At 44.9% G+C, this 27,065-nt stretch overlaps 2 protein-coding genes across 2 annotated transcripts; both read left to right on the top strand.

Moving 5' to 3' along the window:
* Window positions 1-286: 286 nt before the first annotated feature.
* Window positions 287-10,108, top strand: LOC125745760 (carnitine O-acetyltransferase-like). Its single transcript, XM_049018936.1, has 14 exons — window positions 287-711; window positions 1,909-2,187; window positions 3,170-3,288; window positions 3,732-3,785; window positions 4,319-4,484; window positions 4,891-5,065; window positions 5,198-5,376; window positions 5,491-5,591; window positions 5,785-5,904; window positions 6,214-6,336; window positions 6,741-6,876; window positions 6,963-7,025; window positions 7,977-8,114; window positions 8,401-10,108. Exons 1-14 carry the CDS (start codon window positions 685-687, stop codon window positions 8,614-8,616), a joined length of 1,896 nt encoding a protein of 631 aa, XP_048874893.1. The 5' UTR covers window positions 287-684; the 3' UTR covers window positions 8,617-10,108.
* Window positions 10,109-10,761: 653 nt separating this feature from the next.
* Window positions 10,762-26,180, top strand: gpr107 (G protein-coupled receptor 107). Its single transcript, XM_049018937.1, has 18 exons — window positions 10,762-10,918; window positions 11,569-11,685; window positions 12,019-12,069; window positions 12,198-12,286; window positions 13,719-13,855; window positions 14,168-14,205; window positions 14,814-14,873; window positions 14,946-15,056; window positions 15,398-15,531; window positions 16,548-16,623; window positions 16,973-17,046; window positions 17,335-17,452; window positions 17,597-17,727; window positions 18,057-18,100; window positions 20,928-20,977; window positions 21,339-21,422; window positions 21,870-21,994; window positions 24,697-26,180. Exons 1-18 carry the CDS (start codon window positions 10,826-10,828, stop codon window positions 24,788-24,790), a joined length of 1,626 nt encoding a protein of 541 aa, XP_048874894.1. The 5' UTR covers window positions 10,762-10,825; the 3' UTR covers window positions 24,791-26,180.
* Window positions 26,181-27,065: the final 885 nt, after the last annotated feature.

The raw sequence follows: 27,065 nt of genomic DNA, 5'->3' as shown, positions 1-27,065 counted from the left end.
ATTCAGTCGGCTGGTTGGCACGATATCTTCATTTCGAGACAATTCTGCACATACATGCACACGCATTTATCAGTACGGATATGGTTTTATTTACTTTGTAAATACTCTGCAGGGTTTGCAAACTACCCCAACACTTTTGATTAGCCAATTGTAGATTTATAATGCAATAATATGAATTTTGCCGTACGATTTATTGCGTGAGCCCGAGTCTGAAAGCGTGCCACCAAATGCGTGAGAGCTGGAAAAGCAAAACACCCATAATTGTAAGCACGTGTCTATATTTTGTTTCTGAACGAAATAAAGCGGATATGAATGACGCGTATGAGCTTTGAACAAGTCCATCCAGTTCTCTCGTTTAATAAGTAATGCTGGGAGTGACTTTTTAAACCATTTGCTACAGTGGTGATAAAACCTGATTTAGTGGCCGATGGCTGGGCCAGAAGCACAGTTCGGAACTGGTTATAGAGTTTAAAGTGCGCGTCTCGCGGACACCGCCTTCCCTCCAGTGCAGTACAGTGGTACGAGCGCCGGCCGAACGGCTAACAGGCTAAGGGCTAACAGGCTAAGGGCCATGGCAGCGGTGCTCTCCTAAAGGGAGGGGGCGTCTCCCCCTGAAACCCTTTGGACTCTGGCCGGTGGTCCCCTGAAGCCCACACCGCTCCGAAGGGCGTTTCTGATTGCATTATGCTGACTTTGCTGACCAGGACCCTGGTAGGTACACCTGCCTAGAGCTTTGGCTGGACGCTAGGAGCCATGGAGAGGTAGCACCTGGCTAGCTACGTCGGCTAACTATGTAGAATGCTAACTTCCCCCAGTAACAGTAATGGCGTTCAACGGGCTGCCGCGGCATTCGCACTTTCTGCCCGTAAATCCGTTAATAATAAATACACCGTGTAGTTAATAGCTTAGAAACGGGCTTTAGTAAGACGGCTGCCTTCCAGCTAGTGCGCTAAGGTCTGACAGCCCGTCTGAGCTAGATTGTCGTCGTGTTATCCAACATCCTGCCTTTATAAGTTATCTTACTACAAGGGTAATATTTAATGCTAACTACACTCGATTTTTGTTGATATATCTTTCATAACTACACGGAACATTTTAAAATCCAATTTATACTGCACAGCAGGACAGTACTTAATACTATTACTTTAATTTAACGGCCATATTAGACAGGAATTTCATAGACAGTCAAACGTAGCCTGGACTCACGGGGAAGTGGAGCTTACTATACAAATAATTGTTTTAATAAGAACAGTTGCGGACTATAAATGACATACTTTGTGTCCATCTCGCACTACACTGCACTACAAGCCATGTCCAGGTGGGGGCAGCAGCTCTCAGTGCCACCTTTAATCAAATTTATTTGTCCAGATCAGGTTAAATTATTAGGGGATGCTGTATCATAATTGTGTGATTGCATGAAAGTTGCATTTGGGCATAAATTGTGTGGGTCCTCTCAAAAGAACTTCAGATCATCTGAGATATCCTGTCTGGAGTTAGTACTAATACCTGTACTACAATATTCCTAACATCCCATCTCTGAAATTGTGGCTGTTCAGAGGCCTGTACTACGAAGCAGGGTTACTGGCTTATCGGGGTAACTTGTCGGATTTAAGGTATCACAGTTTAAATGGACTTCATATTCGTTCAACTACATTTCGCCCCGATAAGCCAGTGACCCCGTTTCATAGTACAGGTTGTAGTTGCACTGGCTTGTTAAAGTTAATCCAGACCTGTGGAAATGGTTGTAAATGTTTGTATTACAAACATCTGAGTTTCATCTTATAACTATATTCAAGTTATTTTGCACTATAAAACAGCTTTGGGATTTCCTTGATGAGTGTGTTTGTTACATGTTGGCCAGTTTGGCCATCTACTTTACCAGTGCTCAAATATTATGGTGTTTCCCAGGTCAGGCAGAGCAAAAGGCAGCCGTGTTACTTGGTGCGGCCCATCTGGCCGACTAAGATCTCCGGCAGGTACCTGGCCCACCAGCAGGGTCTGCCGAAACTCCCAGTGCCGTCCCTCAAGCAGACGTTTGAGCGCTACCTGAGCGTGCTGGAGCCCATTGTCAGCGAGCAGGAGCTACTGCACACCCGCAAACTCGTGGCGCAGTTTGTGAGCCCGGGTGGTGTGGGGGAGAGACTCCAGAAGGGGCTAGAACAGAGGGCCCGAAAGATGGAGAACTGGGTATGTGCATGGTGGGGGCTTCTGAGACACTGGCTACCATGAACACTCATGCTCTTAGCCTTGCTTAAGTATATGTTGGTGCTGCGTAACATTTTCTTCTATAAATCCTAGAACTTTTTCCCTGAAGCTGTTTGGGTAGAGCCCTTTGATTTATTTGTCAAAACTCTGAGTCTTTAAACGCTATGACACCTGCTGCCACTGCAAGACACAGCCAGTGTGTACTTTACCAAGGGCCTGCAAACAGCGAATTTGCTCTTAAATCCATTTCGACCAGTGCCTGCTTTCATTGTGGGAAGTCTGTAGAATTTGTCTAATATCTAGCAGTAATTCCCGTAAAACGCATTCTGTGAACTGTGTTATGTAAACATAGGTTTTAGGTCCGACCTGTTTTACTGATTACATAATTACCTGGTTTGTGTCTGATGTATTTAAATATGACAGTTGTTTCTGGATATTGCTAGAAATTTACATTAATGATGTTTTACATTTTATTTAGCAAACGCTTTTTTCCTAAGTGACATACATGTTTGAGAAAACGGGGTCAGACATTCCCTGCAGCTGTTGGTGCTTAAGGGCACACTGTTCCCTATATTTTTGATAACATTAAATATGTGAATTATATAAATATGAGAATTACGTAAGGCAGGGAATGCTCTGGGCTAAAGAAATGTATTTTTTGGCAGTACTTGCTTTGACTGTACTTTTTCCCGTAGCACCATGAAATATTTGCAACATGTCTTATTGCACGTACTCTGATTAAAATGCACTAATCTATTTTTGACTAGGACTGACTCGTATACTTTGCAAGGCGATCCTGTTTACAAAGTGTACTTTCCCTTGAAAGAAAATGGATCTTTTCCCTCTCTGTGCGGATATGCTGGTTAATATATAGAAATGCTTGGGCCTATAGCCAAGGCCAATATACCTGCCCCAGAACAAACCAAAAACAAATGCCCCCTCTTATCCCTCCCTTCTCTTGCAGCTTGCTGATTGGTGGCTGCACACTGCCTACCTGGACTATCGGATGCCTGTGGTGGTCCACTCAAGCCCCGGGGTGGTCCTTCCCCGCATGGACTTTAATGATGGGCAGGGGCAGATGAGGTGATCGCCCCCTGGAGGCGGCTTTGAATGCGTATCTGTCATATTGCCATCTAACCATCAGTTATACCTGTTCTCTAGATGTTAATGAATGATAGTGAAACTGTAACCAAAGTGCACAGAAGTATAAATAGATGAGTGTAATTTCTACCCCTCCACTGTTCTAATTTTACAGGTGAATTTTAATGTGTATTTAATTCCTGAAACCAAAAGCTGCTTTGCTTATAATTTTAAATTTAGTTGCTGTAAGATGAGTTGGAGATTTCTGTAATTTCAACGTTAATTGTAAGGTGATAGTGATATATACTGTCGCCTTAATATCACCGAATTATTGTTTTATTACTTGGGGCATTTTAAGCATGGATTGATTCTTTTTTTTGCGTGTGAATGCATGACTGTAAAGATGAATTATGTGCTATTTGTTTTTGCTAAATCTTTCTCTTCAGATTTGCTGCTACGTTGATTGCAGGGGTTTTGGATTTTAAGACCATGATTGACAAGTGAGTGTAATGTCTGTTCTGTCTCCATGGTGTCAGCTTGTGTGTTGCTGGGAGTGCGATCTGGAGAGCTGCTTGATTACGGTCACTGTCTTGTGTGCATATGTATAGAAACGTGAGCCTTAAACCAAGCCTGTCTTGGGTGTCTTTGTGACTTCTGACTGGAGTGTCAGTTGTGTTGCCCTGTAGAACGGGCTGTTCAGATCTCATTTCGTTGGGGGGAGGGGTCAGTCTCGCATGCCTTGTTACCGGCATTTCAGATCGCCTGGTCTAGCCACAAATATGTCGTCATGTTTTCGGCCTAGGAAATCATGCACTTGGTTTTATGAAGATGAGGGTCTTTCACGCATGATCTGAAATGTGACTGCATTTAGTGTCGTTTGTTCTTTGTGAGTGCTTCATTGAGGTAGTCATCTGCAGTGGGGCAGTGATATGTTTTGTTTACTCCAGTTGGTTCCATGATGAGTGTTGGTGCAGAAACTCACTTTTGCAGGCTTGCCCTGGTTGAAATTGTACTCACTGCCGCCCCACTCCAGTGAGACCCTACCTGTGGAGTACCTGGGGGGCAGCCCGCTCTGTATGAATCAGTACTACCAGATCCTCTCTTCCTGCCGTATCCCCGGACTCAAGAAGGACTCCGTGGTCAACTATGCCCGTAGCAAGAGGGCACCGACATTTATCACGGTGGTGCATAACTACCAGGTATTCTTTGTGGGAGGCGGTTGCCTCAAACATAAACCTTGAGTAGAACAACAAATCTCAGCTAATTAAATAATTTGCTTTACTCTTCTATTCTGAAACCAAACTGTCAGAAAATAGGTGTGCTTAGTTAGTGGGAGATTAATGGGTAAATTTACTAGCTAACAAACTAATAGGAGATTAATGTCACCTAGTGGCCATTAGTGGAATTTCTGATAATCCAATGACTGATGTTATGCATCATCAATGCTTAAAACAAACATGTTTATATACTTTAAATGGTTTACCAGACTGAACACCATGAGGGGTAACATAGATGGCAGTTGGAGCAATGGAATCTGACCTGATTCACCCAGAAATAATATTCAGGTTTTCAAAAGTGTGAAAATTCTCCCCACGTGGCCTACAGTTCTTTGTGCTGGACGTATACAACAGCGATGGCACCCCACTGACAGCGGACCAGCTGTACATGCAGCTAGAGAAAATCTGGAACTCATCCCTGCAGACCAACAAGGAGCCCGTGGGCATATTGACCTCACAACATCGCAACACCTGGGGCAAGGCCTACAGCAACCTCCTCAAAGGTGGGTGAGACAGTCTGGGGGTGGGGCCTGAATTTAAGAAATGGGAGGGGCTTGGCTAGTGTTTTTTAAATTTTTAAATTTTTTTTTTATTTTTTTGTGAATTATTTATAACATTGTCTTATTAAAATCCAGACAAGACAAACAAGGAGTCGGTGCACGCCATCCAGAAGAGCATCTTCACCGTGTGCCTGGACGCACCGATGCCACGCGTGTCAGACGAGGTGTACCGCAGCCGCGCGGCCCTGCAGATGCTGCATGGCGGGGGAAGCCGCCGGAACAGTGGGAACCGCTGGTTCGACAAGACCCTTCAGGTGAGGGGGTCTGACCACCATCGCGTTTGCCCAGTCTGAGGTAGCTGCTTTGACTGCTTCCACATTGATATGATTTCGCTTTTGTGGTCACCTGACTTGGTTTTCTGTCTGCAGTTCATCATTGGAGAGGATGGGTCATGTGGTCTGATCTATGAGCACGCCCCTGCCGAAGGCCCGCCCATTGTTTCCCTGGTGGACCATGTCGTTGAATACATGTGAGCAGGAAGTTGTCAGAGTGCTTGCTGTTCGTTTTATCAGCAGATTGAATGGCTAATCAGAGCAGAGTAACTCATTTTACCCAAATTTCTTGTAATATGTGTATCAGTGACATTAACATTTAATCTCTATAGAGTGAAGCCGTACACAGTACAGTGTGGTGTCACAGTATTTGAATGTTGTGTTGATCAGGAGGAAGACGGACATGGTGCGGTCGCCCATGGTGCCCCTGCCCATACCCCGAAAGCTGCGATTCAACATCACTCCAGAGATCAAAGCAGACATCGAGAAAGCCAAGCAGAATATGAACATGTGGGGGCGCCAGAAATCCTGTTTGCTTGGCACCTTGCATGTGTCTGTAATCTGAAGGTGTTTGTATAAAAGGACATTAACAGGGCTTGGCAAGTCCCTCCGTTTTGTACAGTAACCCGATCATTTGCAATTGCAATTGCAATGCTGGCCTGTAGGTGGGATCTGAGAAGTGTGTTTTTCCATAGATTTTCCTCACATTATTTATAGTAGATTCAGGGTGTCCCTCCTACTTTCAAGACAGCCTGTGTTTTGAGTGGGCTTGTGCGCCTGGGGGGTTAACTGTTCCTCCTCCCGCTGCGTGTTCCTCAGAATGGTGCAGGATCTGGATATGAAGGTCCTGGTGTTCCCGCACTTCGGGAAGAACATCCCAAAATCTTACAAGATGAGTCCCGACGCCTTCATACAGGTGGCGCTGCAGCTGGCTTACTTCAGGTGCGTCCTGCCGGGCCTTTCTCCTGGAGTGCCAGTCCCGATGCAGCTCCTTTAGACCGCCGTCTCTGCATGTATCACTTTACACATTATGCTCATTTTTAATGAATACGTTAATTGCTTTTGGTTCCTTTGTTCTTTTCATTTTTTTAAGGACTTATGCCTTTAAACCTTACGCCTTTTTTCTTGAATAGTTCTGAACAATAACTGAAGCCCAGTTCCAGGGTGGTTTACATGCAACATGTTTATTAGTTAACTAATTACCTAAATACTGGATGAAAAGTTAATCAGCTAAGCATCAGTGGAGATGTAAATATGGTGAAGGGTTGGTGGTTTTATTCTCGGGGCTGATTGTGGTTTCTGTGACCCCGCCCTCCCCCGCCCCCCCATCTCTTGTCATACCTCAGAATGTACCGGCGCTGCTGTTCCACATATGAGAGCGCCTCCCTGAGGATGTTCAGACTGGGTCGTACAGACACCATCCGTTCAGCCTCTATCGACTCGCTCAACTTCGCACGCGCCATGGATGACTCCGCCAAGCCGGTCAGTCCTCAGCAGCAGCTCCTGTTCATTTCTCACCTCTACCTTTACTGCCCAGGTCTCGGTTTCATGTCCACCTGTGTTAACAGAGCACAGAGAAGGTGGCCCTGATGGAGAAGGCTGTGAAGGCCCACAGAACCTACACTGACATGGTGAGTCCAGTGCTGTTCTAGGAAATACAGCAGCGTGGTGCCTAGTGGTTAAATGCCTAGATCAGTCACCGGAAGATTGTGGATTTACGTCCCGGTGGTGGTATTTTCTCTAGTAACCTTTAGCATGGCAAATCATATGAGTTTCCTCAGTGTTAATATTCTTCTGTACCGTTATAGGGTTACACAGTGGCTCAGTGCGTAGCAATAAAGCTTCAAACTCCAGGGTTTGGCTGTGATTGCCGGCCCCTGCTTAGTTTATATATGAAAAGTGTACTATGACACCCAAAGGTTAGTAATCTGTAATAACTCACCATATCCTTACGTTTATTAAATGTGTCGAACTTTAAACTGCAGAAAGTACCGCCACACCACTGATGTCTGTTTCCCTCGTTTATCCACGGAATCTCCTCTTTTAAAAGATGTTGTGGCTGCTGAGCTGCTCCTTTCTTCACCACCATTTCAGTGATTATCCCTTCCATGATTTACCAAAACGGTAGTATGTGGCGTGCTCCGCTAACCAAATTTAATAAACATAAGAATACACCAGATTTATACAGATTACTAACTTTTGGGCATTACAATATGCCTGTCATTAATATTTTAGGTGAACTACCAATCTTTTTACCAAATTATGGGTGTAAGTAAACATCCATATAGTGCTGAGAAAAATGTTTGTGCCCGTCATGTAGAGCCCTGGTGATTAGTGCGCATGTGCCATATTATCACCATTATATCAGGACGTGCTATCATGAAGCCATAGTTTCCTCCCACAGTCACTCAGTTGGCACCTAATTGCTAATGGACTGGTGTCCTGTCAGGGTCTACATCCTCTTTCTTATTGCCCCAGACTGGCTGTGAACCTGTGCTGGGTAAGGGGTGCTATATGACTGACTTTGTCACGCTATTGGCTAAGAGTTGGGGATCTATGTTTTGGTTCCTTCTCCCTTGCAGGCAATCCGTGGTCAGGCCATAGATCGCCATCTCCTGGGCCTCAAGCTCCAAGCCCATGATGACTTGATATCCATACCTAAGGTCTTCATGGACACCTCCTATGCCGTGGCCATGCACTACAATCTCTCTACCAGTCAGGTAGTCCTCTGAGTAGCATGTCCAAAAATGGTACATTCATCTCCAACTATTGACTGAGGAACGCATTCAATTTAATTTGCTCTGAACATATGAGCTTTATCCTCACAGCCTTTTCACAGAACCAAAGTGGTTTAATAAGTATTCACAATACAGGAAGGCTGTTTCAGAAGGTTGACAGAGATGGACCCTCAGTTTTTGAGTGGAATAGCCCTTAACGCTGACAGAACAGGCTTGTTGTCTAAGCAACACATAAATATCCCTGACGCACTCTGTGCTCCCTCTTAAGGTCCCGGCCAAGACCGACTGCGTGATGTGCTTTGGGCCAGTGGTGCCGGATGGCTACGGCGTCTGCTACAACCCAATGGAGGACCACATCAACATCTCTGTGTCGGCTTTCAATAGCTGTGCAGAGACCAATGCCACAGAGCTGGCACACGGCCTGGAGGGGGCGCTGCTGGACATGAAGGTCTTGCTGGAGCAGACGCCCAAGGCCAGGCTGTGATAGTGGATGCATTGCCACAGACAGCAGCCAGGGGGCAGCAGGGTCACCTTTTGTATTTAGCTGGAATAGACAGGTGTGTGTGTGGAGGGAAAACTTAACACCTTCCAGAAATGAGTGAATGGGAAGCACTTTTAAAAAATTAATTAATTAAATGATCTTGGAGGCTTATAAGTGCCGTCTTAAGTGCTACATATATGACAGCTGCTGTTGGACAGTGGGACAGGAACACGAACAGCATTGATGATCTTGGGGGTTTGGAGAGCTGCTGAAGGGAGAGTTTGCTGTGTATGAATATGACCCTCCTTAATCACCCCATTTGGTGTCAAAGGGCTTGGCTAATTTTACTTAGGATGTTTTATGAGAACACTAATCAGGCAAAAAAAAAAAACTATCTTCATATCACTTGATGCTTCTTGCAAAACAATAATTTGTGTCCCCTCTGCCTGGTGCCCTTTGGTAGACTGGCATCCATGTCAGGGTGCCCCCTGCCTGGTGCCCTTTGGTAGACTGGCATCCATGTCAGGGTGCCCCCTGCCTTGGTGCCCTTTGGTAGACTGGCATCCATGTCAGGGTGCCCCCTGCCTGGTGCCCTTTGGTAGACTGGCATCCATGTCAGGGTGCCCCCTGCCCATCCCGTCTCATCATGACCCAGTGAGGGATAAGCTGTATGGAACATGAATGCCTTACTATTTCACCTTGCGTCCTCTCAGATTAGGATGTAGAATGAGCTGCCATTATGTATTTGTTTACATGTTTCTGAGCCCATTTTAAGCATGACATCTGGGCATAATCATATTCTCAAGCACTTACTTTCTGCCTTTACAGTGCCCATCATTCCAGTAAAATGTTAGTGATCTTAAGATGACATAAGCTGTCATCGAGTTTGAAGTCTAAGAGTTTACTCCACTTTTTATTTCCACTCTGTTTCTGGTTATCGAAGCACAGAGATTTATTGGCATCTGATTTTATTTTTCCGCCTGACATACCTCCTGTTATGGGTGAGTGACAGTATGCACTGTAGGCTCTCTTTGTGTAATGTTACTTTCTCTTTGGGGTATTTCTGTTGCCTTTCACATGCTGAAACAGCTGAGAATGGGACTGCAGTAACCAATTGAACCCAGTTTAACCAATAAGATTAAACATGTGGCTGATTGAGAGCATGGATGCATCCTGATTCACATACTTTTGGGTATGGCTATTACATGTTTATCCCAATCGAGAATTAAATTATTTGATTCAGGTCCTGTATGCATTTTGCACATGACTACATGTGTCAGTTTGTTTTAAACCGCGATATGGTCTTATGTTTGATTTTCTTAAATTAATTTAGAAAACTTTTAGTGTTTTTTAAAAAATGTCATTTTGAAAATGTAATATTCGATTTGAGTCCATAAACATCTTTGATTACACTTGTGCCTTGTATATATGGACATGAATATGATCGAAGTGAGATTCTGTGGACAGCATTTCAATAAAATAAGGATAAAAATCATGTTGGATTGAGGGGGATTAATCTATGCATAACATATTCATATACAAAATAGGCAGATTCTACTTCTTTCTGGATGATTTGTACAAGGGCCTTGGTTGTTATAGCCCTATCTTATTATGATTATTATTATTTTCTAAGATGGAGCTTGATGGATACCCTGGAGGGAGTTTCTGTTAAACGGCAGCGTTACAGTTATAGCACTGTGTTTTCTGTACTGTCAGCCTTCTTCAGTGAGATATTCAGGAAGGAAAACGTATATCTAAATTAAGCAACTTGCTGTGAAATTTAATTTTAATCTTGGACAAGAAAAAGTACCTGACAGTCTTAAAGGGCTATTTCATCGTTAGAAATTTTGGTTTTAGCTTCTCCAGTTTGCGCTTGTAATTGACCCTGACCAAGATGAGCAGTTAGAAGATTGATGTAAATGTGGTTAAGATCGCCCCTCAGGGGTGTTACAAAGAACTATATCTAGGGATTAGCATACAAGGCATTGTCTTTACACAGCGGGTAGTATCCTAGCTAATCTAATTATAATTGCCAGTTAGAATTGCGGAGAGAATGGGGGTCGTAGGCGCAGCGGGGGTCTTGACCGCAGAACTGCTTCTACGTGGTGACGGAACCCGGAAGTTGCGGGAGGAGCTGGATTAATTAGGACACGCCCCCGACATCACGACGTCACATATCCAGAAGTCGGCTCGGCGATGTTGTTATGAAAAAATGGCGGCTGACAGGAGGTGTGCGTTCGGGAGTGTTTTATTTATTTTGCTAATCGGATGGAGCCACTGTCGACTGCACCATCTCATTCTCAAGGTACGAAGTAACGCCGATCGGGCTAAACTGGTCGCTGTCGACACGGTCTAGTAGTATGGAGTCGTTCAACGCTCTCCCCCCCCCCCCACTCAAGGGAGTAGCTATCTAGCTAGTAGTATTAGGTGGCTAGTTAGCTTCCTGCACTAAGGCTTGAGCATATCCGCTGATAATCCTAAGGAATGGTTGGCTAAGTCAATTAAGATGATTTAAATGTAGGCCATTAGGTTGCGGGAAAGCCTTACACCTTCAGCTAGCCTAAGTTCCGTATATTTTGTTGCTCATTGCCCTTGACAGGAAGTTGTACATAAATATCCGTATAAAAACGGGGCTGGTTATCTAGGGTACGTGTTAAGTTTTCGGTGGCGTCTGTCTAACTGGTCGCAGCTCCTTGAGTAATGGTAACCGTATTTTTGTTTACCAATCCGCTGGTTGGGTAGTTAAACCGCCGTGTCTTGATTGCTTATCTATGTGACGCTGGTACGCGGTTCAGAGTTACAACGCAGTGCTCGTGTGAGGACTGCAGGGGGTCAGAGGTGAATACGGGGGACGGGAAGGGCTGGCGGCTTAGTCATGCTGAGTTATTTGAGTTCAGTGTAACAGATTTTTTGAGTTTGGAGACTTGTTTGAGATTTGTGTGTACCCCCCCCCAGGAAGATGTCCGGCATAAGGTACATTTGAACTCCTTTGGCTTCTACAAGGATGGGTACATGAATGTGTCCATGAACAGCCTGGTCCTTCATGGCGACACCGACATTGATGACTCCACGGTAAAGAAAATTGCCTGCAGAATTTTTGTATATTGGACTGACAAATACAAGAAATCCAGAATATTTCTGGACCTGGAAATGAAATTTGTCTGCTCTTGGTGCATAACCCCAATGCATATTCAGTTTTCAAACTTTTGTTTAATTTAAACAAGAGAGATCTGACTTGGACTTAAGTTCATTCGTAAAAATATCTCTCATATTTGTGTAATACAGATTAGTCCCTGACTGAGACCCTAGGGTCTCCTCTAGGGCTCTCTTTGTTAACGTAATGTAGGCATTGAGCCATTTATAATGTCATGCTAATGCTGATTCACGCTGGATTTGTATTTGAAGATCGGCTTCAGTTTGGACAGAACCAACAGCAACGGCTTCTCGACGTACCTGGTGAGTGGAGCCCCTACTTTTTCCTCTTTACTTAGTCGTGTCTGGTCACCATCGTGTGAGCAACCCCCCCCCCAACAGCACAGAGGTGTGATGGGTTGGGTGTGAGCTAACGGTGCATGCTTTTGCAGGATGAGGACGTGGATTACTGTGCTTTGAAGAAGGAGCCAACCAGTGATACGGCTGCAGCTCTGCTGCTGATCGACTTCAAGCATAGCAAGTGAGTGATGTGGAGCAGTGTGGAGTGATGTGCCCACAGGGCAGAAGGGAATCTCAGATTGTGTGGCTGGTTGTCTCAATAAATACCGGTGCTGTTGGTCACCCTGGAGACTCTTCACGGTCCCTTGGCTGGGTTTCTCCTTCACTGACATTCTCCTCACACAGACAGCTAGTTTCTTATGGAGCCCAAGTTGCTATTAGGTTTCATTTTAGGGGGATTGAATTCCACAGCCTGATATATGTTCTCCTAGTGATGGCAGAAGCAAGGCTTTTTTCCCCTGGTGGGTGTGATTTAGTATAATGTCACTGGCAGCGGTTGGTCCCTTTATTGGTTTCATTGGTTTGCAGGTGATGATTGACAGCATGGGACAGTTCCACCCACTGAGTGTACCTGTGATATACAGATGCACGATATATCGGTTAGCATCAAAAATCAAAAATCAAATCAAGACATCAGCATCACTCTGATGTGTCAAACTTGGTCATATTGCTGGCCAATATTTAGATTTTAGTCAATATTTGAAGTTAGCAGCTAAAGACATATAATTACTAAAATGATGGAGATGATTATATTGGACGGTCAGCCATTTCCTATAGAGGAAGGACGAGGGATTTCATCAGCTTATTCAGCACTTGGAACTTCGCTCCCAAGTCAGCGGTACTTTGATGTCGCTACAAACATTTTACAAAATCTTAAGAAGTAACATCATCAACATTAGTTTTATTAGAGATTTGTGGAGCTCAGAGGTTAGCTATATGTCAAAGAGAATGTTTAAACCTTTTTATCTGGACAGTAAGTATATGCAGATTAACAGTAACACTGTAAAAGTATAAAACTGACAAGACCACTTCTACAAAACATTCCATGTTGGATGGCTAGATGATCGCTGCTTTTAGCCCTAACCTTTCCTTAGTGGTACCTCTATGTATTCATTACATTTCACTACCAGCTGACTTAATTTGAATTAGTTAAGTAACTTAATGTGGTGATGATTAGCCAAACAAGGTGTGTTAGTGGTCAAGTTACAAAAATACATGGATGATTGGGGGAGGAGGGTGTGAAATATATGATTGAGCTGACACTGTGACAGACACAATATAACCAACACCAACATTCAAGATCAAGTAAACCTTATTTTCTTTGACTGCCTAAGACTTTTTTGCACATTAAAAGTATTTCTTATAAAATCCTTAGCTGGAGAACCTACACTGTAATATTAGCGAAGACCACACAGGTAATCGAAAAATCAAGTCCATTGGGTAATTGCTGCAAATACTGGGGTGATTTTTAGTGAAGTCTCGAAATGGCTAAGCTCGGAGAATTAGACGTGGAATCATAGTTTTATACCAACATGATTTAGACGTCACACAGCACTGTAAATCTGTTAACTATATCAGTGCACCACCAGTTCACATTGTGTCGCATTGCTTAGGGTGAGAATGAAAACCTCAACGGAGGACAGCACGTTCCCTGCCATCGTGTCCGAGGTGCCTTTGGCGGAGGCGGGTGTGAAGGAGGCGGAGTCTGGTGCCAAACGCAATCCAACGTCTGCACCAACCGGAGCCAAAGGTAAGCTTATTAGTGGTGTTATCCTTAATTAGCTACCTTCCTGCTTAGAGCCCTTCTATCCCTAACGCACAGCAGGACGTCTCACTGCAGGGTTCCACCGGGAACTATTTACAGTTCTGGCTCTCTTTTTTTTATTTTGTCTGATTGGCTGTTCGGTGACTCTCACTTTTCTGGATACCCACATATATCTGGTACTTCTGTGTCTGGTAGTTGCTATGTTGACGCCGATGTTTTGGTGATGCCAACTTGCAGGCAGACGGCAGTGACAGGTGGTGCTGATGGTGTTTGAGATGCATCCCTTTTCCCTTTTAGGGGACGGCGAAGCCAGAGAGAGGCGTGACTCCATGCAGGTAGGCCTACGCCTGAGGCGGGCTGGGCCACACGGGTGACCTCTGACCTCTTCTTTTACTTCTTGTCATCTTGCACCTATTATTGCGATACATGTACATTTGGATGATTATCTCTGCCAGATATCCATCCTTCTCACTGTTTATCCAAGTCAGGGTTGCAAGAGGCCGGAGCCTATCCCAGGCAGCAGAGGGAACGAAGCTGGAATGCCAGCTCAGTTTAGGACTCCTACACCTGCACACTCACAGACAGACACCACAGTCAAATTAAGAGAGTCACTTAGCCTGTCTGCATGTCTGTGGATCATGGGAGGAAACCTGAGGACTTGGAGGAAGGTCGCAATAAGGGGAGGTCATCCATACACCACACTCACACAGGCAGGAGTCATACAACCCAGCCCTGGAGGTGCGAGGCGACTGTGGCCCACTGAGCTACTGTGGTGCCCTTCTGCTAAATCTGTGAATTCGTATCTCAATTAAGCACTGCTACGTTTCCAGCTCAGCCAAAGTCTCCAGTGCCCTTATGGTTCTTGTATTCTGTCAGCGAGTGGAACTCGACAGAGTCGTTTTTGTAATGAAATGCCGTAATTGGTGACCTTTGTCCTTAACAGGGCGTTAAGACTGGTTTGGTGTACCCCCTCCAAAGACAGGGGAGCAGCTACTCATTTCAGGTGAGCTTTGGCTTCTCTTTTATTGTTATTTTTACACAGAGACATGGTGGCTGACTGCTCCTCTGCTTCCAGTTTCACTTCAATGTCAGCAATGAAAGTCAGCAAGGTCTGTACAACTTCTACTTTCACAACTGCTACGTGGTGGAAAAGCAACAAACGGGACCCCTACGCTTCAGTATCGATGTGAGGAGCTTCACTTTCCTTCCTTTTTCTCTCCTGCCCCCTCTCTCCTTTTCTTTTCCTACCCTCTTTTTCTCTTTCCCTCCATTTCATCTTCTCACTTCTTCCTCCTTTCCTATCCCTCATCTTGCTCTTCTCAACTCCTTTTTCCTTTCCTACTTGCCCACCCTTGGTTGCCTGTACTTTCCTCTGTCATGGGTTTCGTTGCACAGAAGCCTTTGAATTTGTTTGCGTAAAAACCCCCTTTTCCGTTCCCTGCCTCACTGACTCTCTCTGTCTGCTTTTGGTTCTTCCTCCTCAATGCTGCTGCTCTGCTTGGCTCCCCCAACCCACCTGGGATCCAGATCAAGATCGAGGAGAAGAACCCGAACAGCTACCTGTCCGCCGGCGAGATCCCCCTGCCCAAACTCTACATCTTCATGTCCATGTTCTTCTTCCTTATCGGTGTGCTGTGGGTCCACGTGCTCCGCACGCACAGGTCAGTCTCACAGAGGAGCAGCAGTTTGTGGCCTTGTGCTGCTGCATGGAACGCAAAGGATTATGGGATGGCCTCAAGGCTGGCTCAGTGTCTTATCTGAACTCTGCTTATCTTTAAACAGAATACATAATTTCTTTCCCCCAGTTATTAAAGTATTTTGATGGCTTTGTTGGATCAATGAAGTTTATTCTTTATTTAATCTTAAAATTAATAGATGCAGTACCAATATTCGCCAATAGAGGACAAAGAACTAACTTTCCTTTTTTAAACAAGGACATCGTATAAACTTAGACTTTTCTGAATGGCAGGTGAATATCATGCAGACAAACTACGAAAACTTTGATTTATAATTGGAGCTGGTTTTGAGAGCAGGCTTTGATTACATAATAGGTTAAATGTTGATGGCTGACTTGTACCTAACATCAGCCTTTTAATATACTTTACACTGGTGACGTACATGAAAAAAGAATGACTATACCAGTGCACGGTCACAAAAGTACTTAAGGAGCGTAGATGAAGTATTTTATGGCATCAAGCTAGCAAACTAGCTGTAAGACGGCTAAAATATAATAATGATTCTACCGTTTTAAGAGTTCAGAACAACTGTGCTGTTACCCATGCTGGCCTAGTTATAAATGGGTATAAATAGATATGCAATCAGGACAGAGAGGACAGTTGGAAGATGTATTTTTTTTTCTTGAGAGTATGACATAGTGCTTCCCCTTGAGGGACATCCGGTGTCCTGGAATCAGGTCTGGTCTGTGTATTGCACTCAATACCTCCATCACTGAAGCAGCCTCACGTGGCACATTGAGCGTACAACTCATCCGTGTGTTGTAACTTGGCGAGAGTGTACACGCTCTCCACGTGTGGCCCAATACGGGATTTACAGCCTCATTTAAGGTTGTAGGGAAGAAAGAATTCAAATCCTTATCAAATCCCTGACTTATCGTTCTCTCTGCTGGTCTTTATCTGTCTCTCTCCCTCCCTCCTAACCTGTTCCTCTTTTCCCTCAGGGCCGACGTCTATAAGATCCACTGGCTGATGACAGCCCTTCCCTTCACCAAGTCCCTGTCCCTGGTTTTCCACGCTGTAAGTGTCCATGGAACTTGGCACGACCGCAGCCCGTATGCCCCCACGTCACTGGGCATGGTGGACGTGCTGTGTCACGCAGGCTGTGCGAGAGAGTGCCAGATTCTGCCTTGTCTGGATTTCTGATTGTATGAACACCAACTAAAACAATATCGCCTTCCAGCACCAGCACATGTATATAAACCTTTTTTTTTTAATACCACTTAACGTTGCATTTGAAGTTTGCTCTTCGGACAGATCCTTTTAAATCACAGGGAGACAAAATGGCTTGTAAAAATGCTGCAGAGCACTAAATTAAATGTGATTGATTCATTTGATTGATTGATTGATTGACCATGCTTCCTTTCAGATTGATTACTACTACATCTCTAACCAGGGGTTCCCCATTGAAGGATGGGCAGTGGTGTATTACATCACACATCTGTAAGTCATGTTTTGAACTCCTGCTTTGAAAACTGTCTCACGGCTCCTGAGCTCAGTGGGCTTCCACCTCTGCATACAGCAGAAGGGCGTTGCGGTCTGGATGCCTCTCTGAATGGTTCAGCTGTAAATCAGTTGCTAACTGAGAAGTGACTCAGAAAGACTAACTCACAAACCCCCTGCTTCCCTGTAATCATTTCAAATCTGTCAGGTTTTAAAACTGCAGACAATGAATCCAGTGTTAAAGCTGTAAAAGACAGTTTGTATTTGTTTGTGTCTTTCCCTTCTTAGACTGAAGGGGGCGCTCTTGTTCATCACCATCGCATTGATCGGAACCGGCTGGGCCTTCGTCAAACACATCCTGTCAGATAAAGACAAGAAGATCTTCATGATCGTCATCCCTCTGCAGGTGTTTGAGAGCCCCACAGCCTTTTGCTGCAGTGCAAATATTTTTCCAGCCATGCTGGCACTGAAGCTCCTCCCACTTACAAAAGGTAAACACTGAAATCTGAGCCCTTACTCGCATGTGTGCTCTTCCCCCCCCCCACTCCAGGTCCTGGCTAACGTGGCATATATCATCATTGAGTCGACGGAGGAGGGTACGACGGAGTACGGCCTCTGGAAGGAGATCCTCTTCCTGGTTGACCTCCTGTGCTGTGGTGCGATTCTGTTTCCAGTCGTCTGGTACGGCTCAGTTTACAGACGTTGCTTTATCTGAACCTTTTTTTAAGTAAATAAAACTGAAGAAATCGGTGTATTTAATGCACGGGGGAAAAAATGTGATTTCTTTTATTAAATTAAAAAATTTCAATCAGTTTGGTGGGAAATTTTATCCGATTTTCGTTTTTAAAAGTATTTTTAAACAAATGCTTTAATTATAAAATCTCTGCTAGTGTTAGAATTGTTTCATTAAGATCCCGATACATTTCTCTTTGTAGTCTAATTGTGTTAATATGACAGTCCAGTTGTGTACAGTGCTGATCTTTGACCTCGCCTCATTGTGACTTGCACAGGTCTATCAGACACTTGCAGGAAGCCTCTGCCACAGATGGAAAAGGTATGCACTTAGCGTTCCACAGTCTATACCTCTGGATTTGATGGGATTGTTTGAGACGGGTCTGGCTGTGGGTGCAGGCAGTTGCCTAAGCTCTGGAATTACCTGCGTTCTGGAGGAAATGAAATGACTATCAGTTTCCCTGCTTAGGGCAGCCTCCCAAGTAAAGCTTTGCCTAGAGCCCCTGAAAAACTAGAGCCGGCTCTTGTGGGACACAAGGTTCATCAGGGTGCACAGACTATGGAGAACTTTGGAGAGCCAGTCAGCAAACTGTGTGTGTTTGGACTGTGGGAGGAGATCTATGTTACACAGGGAGACCAGGCAAACGCCGCACAAGAGGCCAGGTTTAGCTAACAGTCTAGAAATGTATATAGTAGTGTTCCCCACCCCGGTCTTCAGGGACCCACAGACGGTCCAGGTTTTTGCTCCCTCACAGCTCCCTGCCAGACAGACTACATTTGGATTTGAGAGGGAGCAAAAACATGGACTGTCTGTGGGTCCCCAAGGATCGCGTTGGGGAAACACTGGAATATAGGAACATTTAATTCCCCCCCCCCACCAACTGCCGGAGCAGAGATAAAAATATCGCTTTTGTGTGAGAGAGGTGCCCCCAGTTTGGGGAATGGGCACGTCCTGCAGGCACTGGCAGGGCCGAGTAAGCTGGCCTGACAGCAAAATTTGAATTTAAATTGCTGTGTGAGAATGGAGGTAAGTTCTTAATATCCCAGTTGTCATGGGGAAATACAATGTAAAGACTCAAAAGATTGTTCAGTGATGGAGGCGCTACAGAGTCGTAGGTCCACATCCCTGGCCGCTCGGTCCTGGTTCAGACGTTCCCTACGCTCACCTTTTCTGGCATTAGCCATTGCCGGTTCCTGGGTCCTGTTTGCTTGCAGTTCAGTAGGAGCTGTAAATCCTGCAAACACTAGCGTCCCGCCCCTTTCTGCAGTCCGCCCATGCTTCCGTGCCTCCCGGTGGTGTGGATGGTACTCACGGGGGCATTTTAGGACACGTGTCGTTACAGAAATCCCCTTTCCCTTCGTCGTGTTTTTTTTTTCCATTGTTTTCAGTTCTGTCCAAGCCAGCCAGGTTATTACCTTCATTCTAGCTATTTGCATGCTGAGAACACCACCTTTCTGCAGGAAATTTGCAGAATCACACAGCATTAATCGTGAGGCCTGTGATCTACCTTCAGTATTTAGCGATTTGAATATAAATTTTAATGAATTAATGATCAGGGGTTTGGTCAGCAGTGGTACGGCTTCACCCCTCTGGGGTTAGGTGGTCAGATAATGTTTCTGTGCCTTTCTGTGCCAAAAAAGAAGGTGGGTTGGTGTCTGTTACCCTTTGTGTGTAGGTATGTGGCCTGTGCTGGACTGGCATTCCGAAAGTCCCCTGCCTTGTACCCTGAATACATGCAGTGCCCGGTTTAAGAACGTCTGACTTACAGACTAGTGGTACTTAGACTTTATGGTGGCTCTTTCCTATTATATAAAAAAATCGTGTGTAATACAATGGTGCAGTTACTTTTATTATTACTGCATAATGATTATTATATACTGTATTGTTGTTTTTCTGCATTACATTTCCCTTAAAATACAAACTTAGGGGACTGACCTCGTTTGTAACCTGGAAACTGCCTGTATTTATGGATGGATAAGTCAGTTGGTCGAGTACTGTAGTGTACATTTGCTTTCCTTAAAATAACAGATTGTTAAACTCATTTAATCAATTCACTTCTGTTTAACGTAGCTTAAATTAAGCGGCTGTCTGTTTCGTTCTGTCCGCTGAGTCACGTGTTTTCGCTCCCTGGTGTCCGTCCAACAATATTGTGTGTTATTTTTGGGGGGAAGATGGCGATGTGGATAGTGGTGTTTCCCCCCTCGGGCGGCTGCATGCCCTGATGTTTTCACTTCTGTGTGCTTCCCTGTCTCATTTCGCGTCCTGCCTCTTGAAAGCCGCCGGCCCGTCCCTCATCAAAGCAGCCTGTCGTTATCCTGGTTATCGTCCAAACACGGGGCACTTAGGAGCTCGCAAATGTGGCCACTTATCCTCAGCCTTTTCTCTCCTTTTATAATCGCGTTTTTCTTGGTGCAGTTGTTAATCTGCTGTTTGTACTTCGTACGTAATGGTTCAGTGATCCAAAGTGCTCGTTGGCGATTAGCGCTTTTATAGGTTAAGATGGGGGCCCGGTGCACTGTGACACCATTTAGGTGAGTTACCATGGTCACATGCACCGAGTTACACCAAGGTTACACCGAGTTGCTGAAAACTAAAAGAAAACATTATTGTAAACTGAAATAAATTATAACGAGAACTATAAATACTACTTGCGAAATTCAAACGGAATAAAATCAAATGTCGTTACGTTACCCTTTGGAGGAACTGTAATCCATTTAAATGACCATTTAATAATTCCTGGCTTTTTGATGATATTAGTGTATAATGTGCAGTGTGTATTCGTGAAGGTTTCGCTAAAGATCAGAGACACAGCTCTGCAACTAAAATTCAGAGTCAGATCAAGGTCCTTTATTGTCGTCGTGTGGGGTATAATGAAATTTTAGCAGCAGTCCAATCGGTGCGTTCGCATAAACAAGTAATATATATGATTATATTAAAATACAAAAATGCAAAATCATTCTGAAAGCTAACCAAAACTAAACAAAATTTCCAATGAAAATTGAAAATGAATCACACGTTTAACGACGTTGGGTCACACCAACATTTTGTTGTGCTCGTACACAATGACAGTGTTTGCCCCCTATGGGTGGAAATGGGTATGACAACCCTCTGACTAAATCGTCTTCATTGCTTTATTTTTCTTCACCAGCTGCCGTCAATCTGGCCCAGCTGATATTGTTCAGGCATTATTACGTGATGGTAAGTGATTTCCCCCCCCCCCCCCCTGGCTCCCGCCTTCCATTACGCAGCTGCCTCCGACGCCTCCACCCAGCATGGTGCTCCGGAGCCATGTTGGTAATTGTATGGCCCCTAACAGCGACAAGCTCATATTTGGATACAGCTGTAGCTGTCATTAAGTCTTAAAATAGGTCTGGGAAAAGCCATTTTTAACTCTTTGACCGAGTGTTTTTCTGCATTAGCGTGTTAGTGTACCACACTTAGAGAGAAGCCGCTATCCCACCCTCTCTCTAGCTGAACGATATGAGTGAGACTCTCAGTTCTGACCAGGGTGCGGTTTACCTTGCTGCTGATTCATCAGATTTCCGTCTCCCTCCTTCAGATTGTGTGTTACATCTACTTCACCCGCATAATCGCTATCCTCATCAAGTTTATTGTCCCCTTCCAGTGGAAGTGGCTGTACCAGGTGAGTACAGCCTGGGGGCAGAGCTCGCCCGCAAGGGCAGTGGTGCTGGGACTGGGCCTGGGACTGGGGGGGGTGGGACCTTCACTGTTTTGTAATGTCTTGGAGAAACACTGTTGTGCCGCCATTGCCGTTGTCGTGTGTGAACAAGCATAGCGTGGTTTTGTATATGACTTTCGTCATGTGAGTTTGATAACTATCATGTTAAAGTGGCTTCTGACCAGTTCTTCTGTCTGGTTTCTGCACGTGTGAAAAATCAGACCATTTTAAAAATGGTTTGTTTTTAATAACAAATGGCAGATGTGATTTCCACTCCCCTGGACGGTAATGCAGTGTCCATGTCATGGAGCCTGTGCTCACCCTTGCTGTGTAGCGGGCCAATCAGGATCCTTGCAGCTTCCACCCTGCCCCATGTCACCCACCCTTCACTTTCTGCCCCCTTGTTCCCAGCTCCTGGATGAATTGGCCACGCTGGTTTTCTTCTTCCTGACGGGGCACAAATTCCGGCCCGCTTCCCACAACCCCTACCTGCTCCTCTCAATGGAGGAGGATGAGGACCTGGAGATGGAGCATGTGTAAGCTTTACAGTTCTTTTCCCCCCATCTTCCCACTCTCTCCTTTGTCGCTCATCTGTCTCCCAGTTTGCGTCCTGCTATATGGTGCCATCCCTCCCACCTACCTTGCAGACTGTTCCACACCCTGCAGATTTGGCCTGTTTCATCTCCAGGCTGAAAGATTCCATAAATAACTTCAACTAGGAGCTCTGATTGTCCTTTTCCTCTCTCCTCTTATCACACATTTCTCTTATTTCTCCACCTGGTGGAAGTAGTTTTTTTAATCTCGCTAAATGAAGAAACTCAACTGATTCTTTTTACAAAGTCCATTATCCAGTGCATCTGCTGCTGTCTCATGAGTTATGTCCAAATACATAATGTTTTTGTGTTTGGTTACATTTCTGATGTTGGAATTGCTTCCTCTGACGTTAAACTCTGCCCTGTTCTCGAGATTGTTCTCCCTTATTTACATTTATCTTTTTAGCAGAAGCTTTTACCCAAAGCAATGCATAATTTAGAAAGTAAGGTCAGCCAGACCTGGGAACACCTGGGGGTTGTAAGACGCATGATCACGGGCCCAATGGTAAAATTAGTCTGCTGACCTCAGGATTTGAACTGGCAACCTTCTGATAACAAGCACACCGTTCTAACCCTCTGAGCCGCACATACCTCCCGACTCTTCGACTGTGTGCAGAGTGAATTTCTACTGGTGCTTTTCCATTGGTGTACAGGAGCCAGGCTGCGTCTGACCTGTACCGCGAATACACACAAGTTACAGTGCGGTTCCAGCTCACTTCGCTGTGTTATGTTAGAATCACATGTTAGTGGAATCAGCATTAGCTTGTGTGAATTATCATTATGAAGAAAATCTGATTAGCTTGTTCAAGTGATCTAGTTCCAAGTTATCGTACGTTCATCAGTACATTACGACGTGAGATACTAAATAACGAATGATATACAGAATATGCCCTTTTTAGATCATCCACGCATATCGATGCAGATCAACGGTATCTCAGTGCATCTTGAACAAATATGATGGGGGGGGGGGGGTGACACAACCTGCTTGCTTTAGTTATGCTTTCAGTTCTTGGTGACTTGGTGAATTGAACCTAAAAGCTATGAAGTGTGAAAGGAAGGTTTCTCCTTAATTCAGTACCTTGAGCTTCATGAGATAAGTGTTGGGGGGGGGGGGGGACTCATCGTCTCTGGCGTCTAATGGCGGAGGAGACTTGGCAGTTTTTCTCTGCTTTTTTCCCCCGTGTTTCCTCTCACGGTTCAAAAACACACTTAGGCGAATTGCTGTCTTTAAATTGTCGGATGGATGGATGGATGGGCAGGCTTATGATAAATCAACATCTTTAAATTTAAACTCCTTAATGACTCGATTCATGCCGTGCGTAAAAGCAGGCTGATGCATGGACTGAGAATCATGCAATAAATTATAGACAACACCCCCCCTCCTTCTTGTGAGAATTGCATTTTATTTATTCAAAAGCCCTGTTTCCTTCAGTGGACTGCGAACTGACCTCTTTAGATTCTCAAGAACATATATCCCTTTATTTTTCATATAATATAATATAATAAAATGATGTGAAATGAGAACAGACTTGCCCCCTCCCTGCTCTATACATGTCCCATATGGTGCCCCGACCCACATTTCAGCCCGTGCGGGGGACCTGGACAGTGCTTATAACACCTGCTCTGTGACAGCAGCCTTTCGTGGGGGAGGGCTGCAGGGGGGGACATGCTGTGATATTTTTTCCCATCCTGGGGAGGAGTGGTGACCTTGAGTTACTGGACTGCAGCTGAGAGCTGCTCAGCGGGCCGACCAGCCCATGTGGCTTCCCACTGGGCTGAGGAGTGACCCAGCTTGGTGCTGGAGCTTCCTGCTTTGGGCTTGCATTGGAGGAGGAGGATGATGACCAGTCACCTCACTGCAGGCTCATCCAAAGCTGCTCAGTGTATGGAGATCATTTGAGGGTACATACACTTGAAGGCAGGGTCAGACAGTCCCTGGGGCAGTTGGAGGTTGGAGCCCTTGCCCAGGGCCCCCACAGTGAGAGCATTTTGAACCGGTGACCTTCCGATCACAGGCGCTGTTTCTGAATCTGCAGGAGCGTACACTGCCCTTGTGGTGCGTCTTTCTCTGTAACAGATTTTTATAAGTTATGGGGTGTGAGATCGCACTCTTAGATTGGCACAAAAGCAGTGAATTGTTAGGAATGAAGTTAGCTGATAGATATGGATGTGTGAATCTCAACTCTTCAGATCTATCCTTGGTTGTTGGGTCTGGATGGTACTGAGGCAGACATGGTGTGTGTGTGTGTGTGTGTGAGAGAGAGAGAGAGAGAGCGAGCAGCAGGGTCAGGTGAGGCTTTTGGCTGGTGGAGATCACCTCTGCTCTCCAGCTGCTGACTGTCAGTGTGCCAAGCAGTGAACGGCAGATGTGAGTCAGGTCACTGGCAGCCTAACGTGATGAATGGATGCCAGGTCACTCCTTCACTGGCACCAACGGCTTCTTCCTGCTTCTGCTTTTTCAGCCATCTGCGGAGGTATGACTTCAGCTGGCATCTCTGTCAGCAAGGACCGTGATTAGAGAAAATGCAGTTGAATAATTCATTGATTTATTGCTTTGTTGTAGAGGTTTTTTTGCGTTCGGTACGAGTGTCTCAGTGAGGTCAAATTCCGTGCACACTGATGTTCCTGTCCCTCATCCATTCCAGGGTCACTACGTCGACGACGGGTATGACGGAGAGCGTGAAGAAGGTGAAGAAGGTCTCCAACGGACCTTCAGAGGAGAGAGAGAGCATGGCTTGATTGCGAAGATCTTCACATCTACGGTTGGCAGAAGTAAACACCCCCTCACCTTTATCTGGTCCTTGTGGCTGCAGCTCTGAACTGGACTGTAGTTCTGAACCGCCCTCAAGTCTTCAGGATCTTTTGGGACTTGTCTATACTTGGCTTTGTGCTTTTTTTTTTTTTTTTGTGAAGGACAACTGCTGCCGAACGACCACATCAACAGAGCCCCATACACACACACACACACACGCACGCTCTTGCACAAGCACGCCCACATTTTGGTGCTCTGCTGTACCAACACTTCTTCCTCTCCTACATTGAACTTTGTTCATTTCAGCGGACCGTCAAGGAAAACTCATTGAATTGTCAGTATTTATTTAGATTTTATGTGGTGGCGTTCTTGTTGACGATGGTTAATTTATTGTGTTTAATATGATAGAGATGTTATTAATGCGATTTATTAGCTGCACAAACAAGGGCTCTCCTCACTTTGTGGGTCACTTCTGGCTGTTGGTACTTCAAATGGCAGTCAGCGTACAAAGTCAGCGGATTGGGCCATAACGGATGTTCACCTATTTACACCCCCCCCCCCCCCGCCGTATATCATTTATACGTTTTCCTGTCCGTGACGTGGCGCCAGAGTTTAATTTAGCGGCGTCACGATGCTGTGCCCCCACCTGAGCCCAAGGGTGTTGGACTGTGCAGAACTTGGAGGCTGTGGACGACGGTTGGGCTGCACTGTGGATTATGGGATACCCTTACCTGCAGCCACCTTGCCACCCGCGATGTCATGTTCAGGGTGTAACGCTGTCCATTTTGCTTCCCTGTCAGGACTGAAGGAGGTTGCGTCGATTTAGCTATTTTATGAAGTAAACATGAGTAGCATGTTTGAAACCATTTGGGAAATAAACAAATCCACACAGGTGGATTTTGTTTGTCTTGCTGTGAAAATGGAGACTTGGGTTGTGGTTTTCCTGCTCAAACGAGCTAACGGCCATCAGGATTGTGTCCAAGGTGCAGATTCCTACCAGACGGAACCGCCGTGGGGATCGATGCTGACTTCCTCTGTGGCAGTCCTGGGTGTGCAGTTTGAGAGATAGAAGGGTGCTTTTTTCCCGCTTCTTGGTGGTTATTTTTCGTTTTGGATTTGGATTCTTTTTTGTTTAATTATTTGTAAATAATAAGCCTCGTCTGTCTGTCTTGTAACAAACTGGGCAAACTTCAGATCTTTGAACTGGGCAAACGTTCTCATTGACTTTATTTTGCACCCATAATAAATGACAGTCTAATCATCTGTCAAATGATATTAAAAGTGGGGAATTTTATGGAATGTATATCATATGTATATTCTCATTATATTTAAGGAAATGAATAAAGTGAAACAGATATCCTACAAAGATATAAATTACACTCACGATGGATTCCAAAAGTCTGAGACCACTAATGGAAATGTTTGTTTTGCAATTTAATATGAAATTGCTCCTTTTCAAAGGATATTATCAGCATAATTTGAGTGAAAACCTGGAGCTCATGGAGTCTGTACATAACCTGATGTTATCCAGGCGAAGGTGACAAAGGTCATCTTATGGTCTTAGTGGGTGATGGTCTTCCTTGGTCTTCAAGTGCCTCTGTAAATTTTCGATGGGGTTCTTCCTCAGGAGACTGAAGAAGATAGTCCATGAAAGTCAATACTTATTGCTGTTTTTAAGTGCTTGCAAAGCTCTTATGTTTGGGCTTAATGTCTTGCAATATGAATATCTCCACACAGATCCAAAGCAGAGGATGCCGTATTTCTCAGAAGAATGGAGCAGTACTTTTTGCTTGTCAGGGTATAATCGATTCATTGCCTTTGTCTCCAACTCCAGAGTAGGTAAAACTCCCCCAGACTTGAATATTCCCTCCCCCATGTTTTCCAGTTATTTAAATACCCTCTTCTGTTCTTACATAAACCCTCAAACTCGGATTCATCATCAGGCTCAAACTTTACAAAGGATCCAACACAGTAGTTTATATACTCTTCCCTTTAAATTAATACTATTATTAATATTTTAAGAGCTTGTGCTTTGTGTAGCTCTGTTACTTTCCACTACATTGTGGGAATCAAGCTAGGGTGGTGAGTGTTCGGAGGTTTGTGAGGATGGGATAGTGTAAGGAATGCTATGGTTTGTTCTTGGTAACCTTCATGTTCCTTGACCCAGTTAGGAGAAGATATTCTCTTGATATCAATATTATTTAGCACTTGGTTCAAGTGGACATGTTCTGCGCTGGGCAGTCGTCCTCCAGCCTGTCTCAT

The sequence above is a fragment of the Brienomyrus brachyistius genome, chromosome 7 (assembly GCF_023856365.1).
Source record: "Brienomyrus brachyistius isolate T26 chromosome 7, BBRACH_0.4, whole genome shotgun sequence".
Classification (NCBI taxonomy): domain Eukaryota; kingdom Metazoa; phylum Chordata; class Actinopteri; order Osteoglossiformes; family Mormyridae; genus Brienomyrus; species Brienomyrus brachyistius.
The sequence above is the reverse complement of the archived record's forward strand: the minus strand, read 5'-3'. Positions and strand labels throughout refer to the sequence as shown.